We start from the raw sequence: 1012 nt of genomic DNA, 5'->3' as shown, positions 1-1012 counted from the left end.
AATAAATATAAATACAAAGAAAAGATAAAAATCTATATTTCAAATATATACTTAATATGCTTGCATGCGTACATTCAGGTGTATATAAATAAATAATATAAACCCTAAACCCTAAACCCTAAACCCTAGAATGATAGAAAATAATTAGTACATACAAAGAAGGATAGCAGCAGACAACAATAACAAACAGAAAAGCAGACAAACAAACAAACAAATAAACAAATAAATAAATAGACAAATAAGTAAACAAATAAACAAATGTATAAACAAAGAAACAAATACATAAATGAATCAAATAAGCAAGCAAGCAAGCAAGCAAAAAATATAAAAATAAATAAATAAACAAATAAACACATGCAAAAGAAAGAGATTATTTTTTGTTTATTTGTTTTTACTCGCATAAAAACAAAACAAATAAATTTAGATAATTTTTTTATTGTTTTTGTTTGCTGTCTTTAACTCTCCTTATACGACAGCTACAAATACTGCAGATAATCTGTTTAAAAAAATACCCTAGATGTTGCTGCTGCTGCAGCTGCTGCTGTAGCTGCTGCTGCTGCAACTGCTGCTGCTGCTGCTGCTGCTGTTGTTTATAATTGCTATTGCTGCTGCCTTTGTTTTTTTTTGTTTTTCTTCTTTCAAACATCTGCATGCACGCTGCGGTGTACCGACGTTCTTCAATCTGGATTTGCTGCAGCTGCCTTCTGCATAGCAGCAGCAACTGCTGCTGCTCTTTCTGCTGCTGCTCTTGCTGATGCTGATGCTGCTGCTGCTGCAGCTTGTCCTGGTGGTGCTGCTGCTCTTTTTGCTGCTGCTGCTGCTCATACGGGTTCTCTTCCGGTTGCTCTTGCTGCTGCTGCTGCTCTTGCTGCTGCTGCTGCTGCTGCTTCTGCTTCTGCTGCTGCTCTTGCTGCTTCTGCTGCTGCTCTTTCTGCTGCTTCTGCTTCTGCTGCTGCTCTTCCTGCTGCTGCTGCTGCTCTTGCTGCTGCTTCTGCTTCTGCTGCTGCTCTTG

At 38.3% G+C, this 1012-nt stretch overlaps 1 protein-coding gene across 1 annotated transcript; it reads right to left on the bottom strand.

Moving 5' to 3' along the window:
• Positions 1-668: 668 nt before the first annotated feature.
• On the bottom strand, positions 669-1012 carry EAH_00068690 (hypothetical protein; the record flags this gene model as incomplete). The annotated part of the gene is made up of 1 exon (XM_013392202.1): positions 669-1012. A coding segment is annotated over one exon (344 nt), but the record flags the coding sequence as incomplete, so codon positions are not given.

The sequence above is a fragment of the Eimeria acervulina genome, genomic scaffold (assembly GCF_000499425.1).
Source record: "Eimeria acervulina Houghton genomic scaffold, Eah_scaff3421, whole genome shotgun sequence".
NCBI lineage: Eukaryota > Apicomplexa > Conoidasida > Eucoccidiorida > Eimeriidae > Eimeria > Eimeria acervulina.
This window is presented reverse-complemented; position numbering and strand designations above follow the sequence as displayed.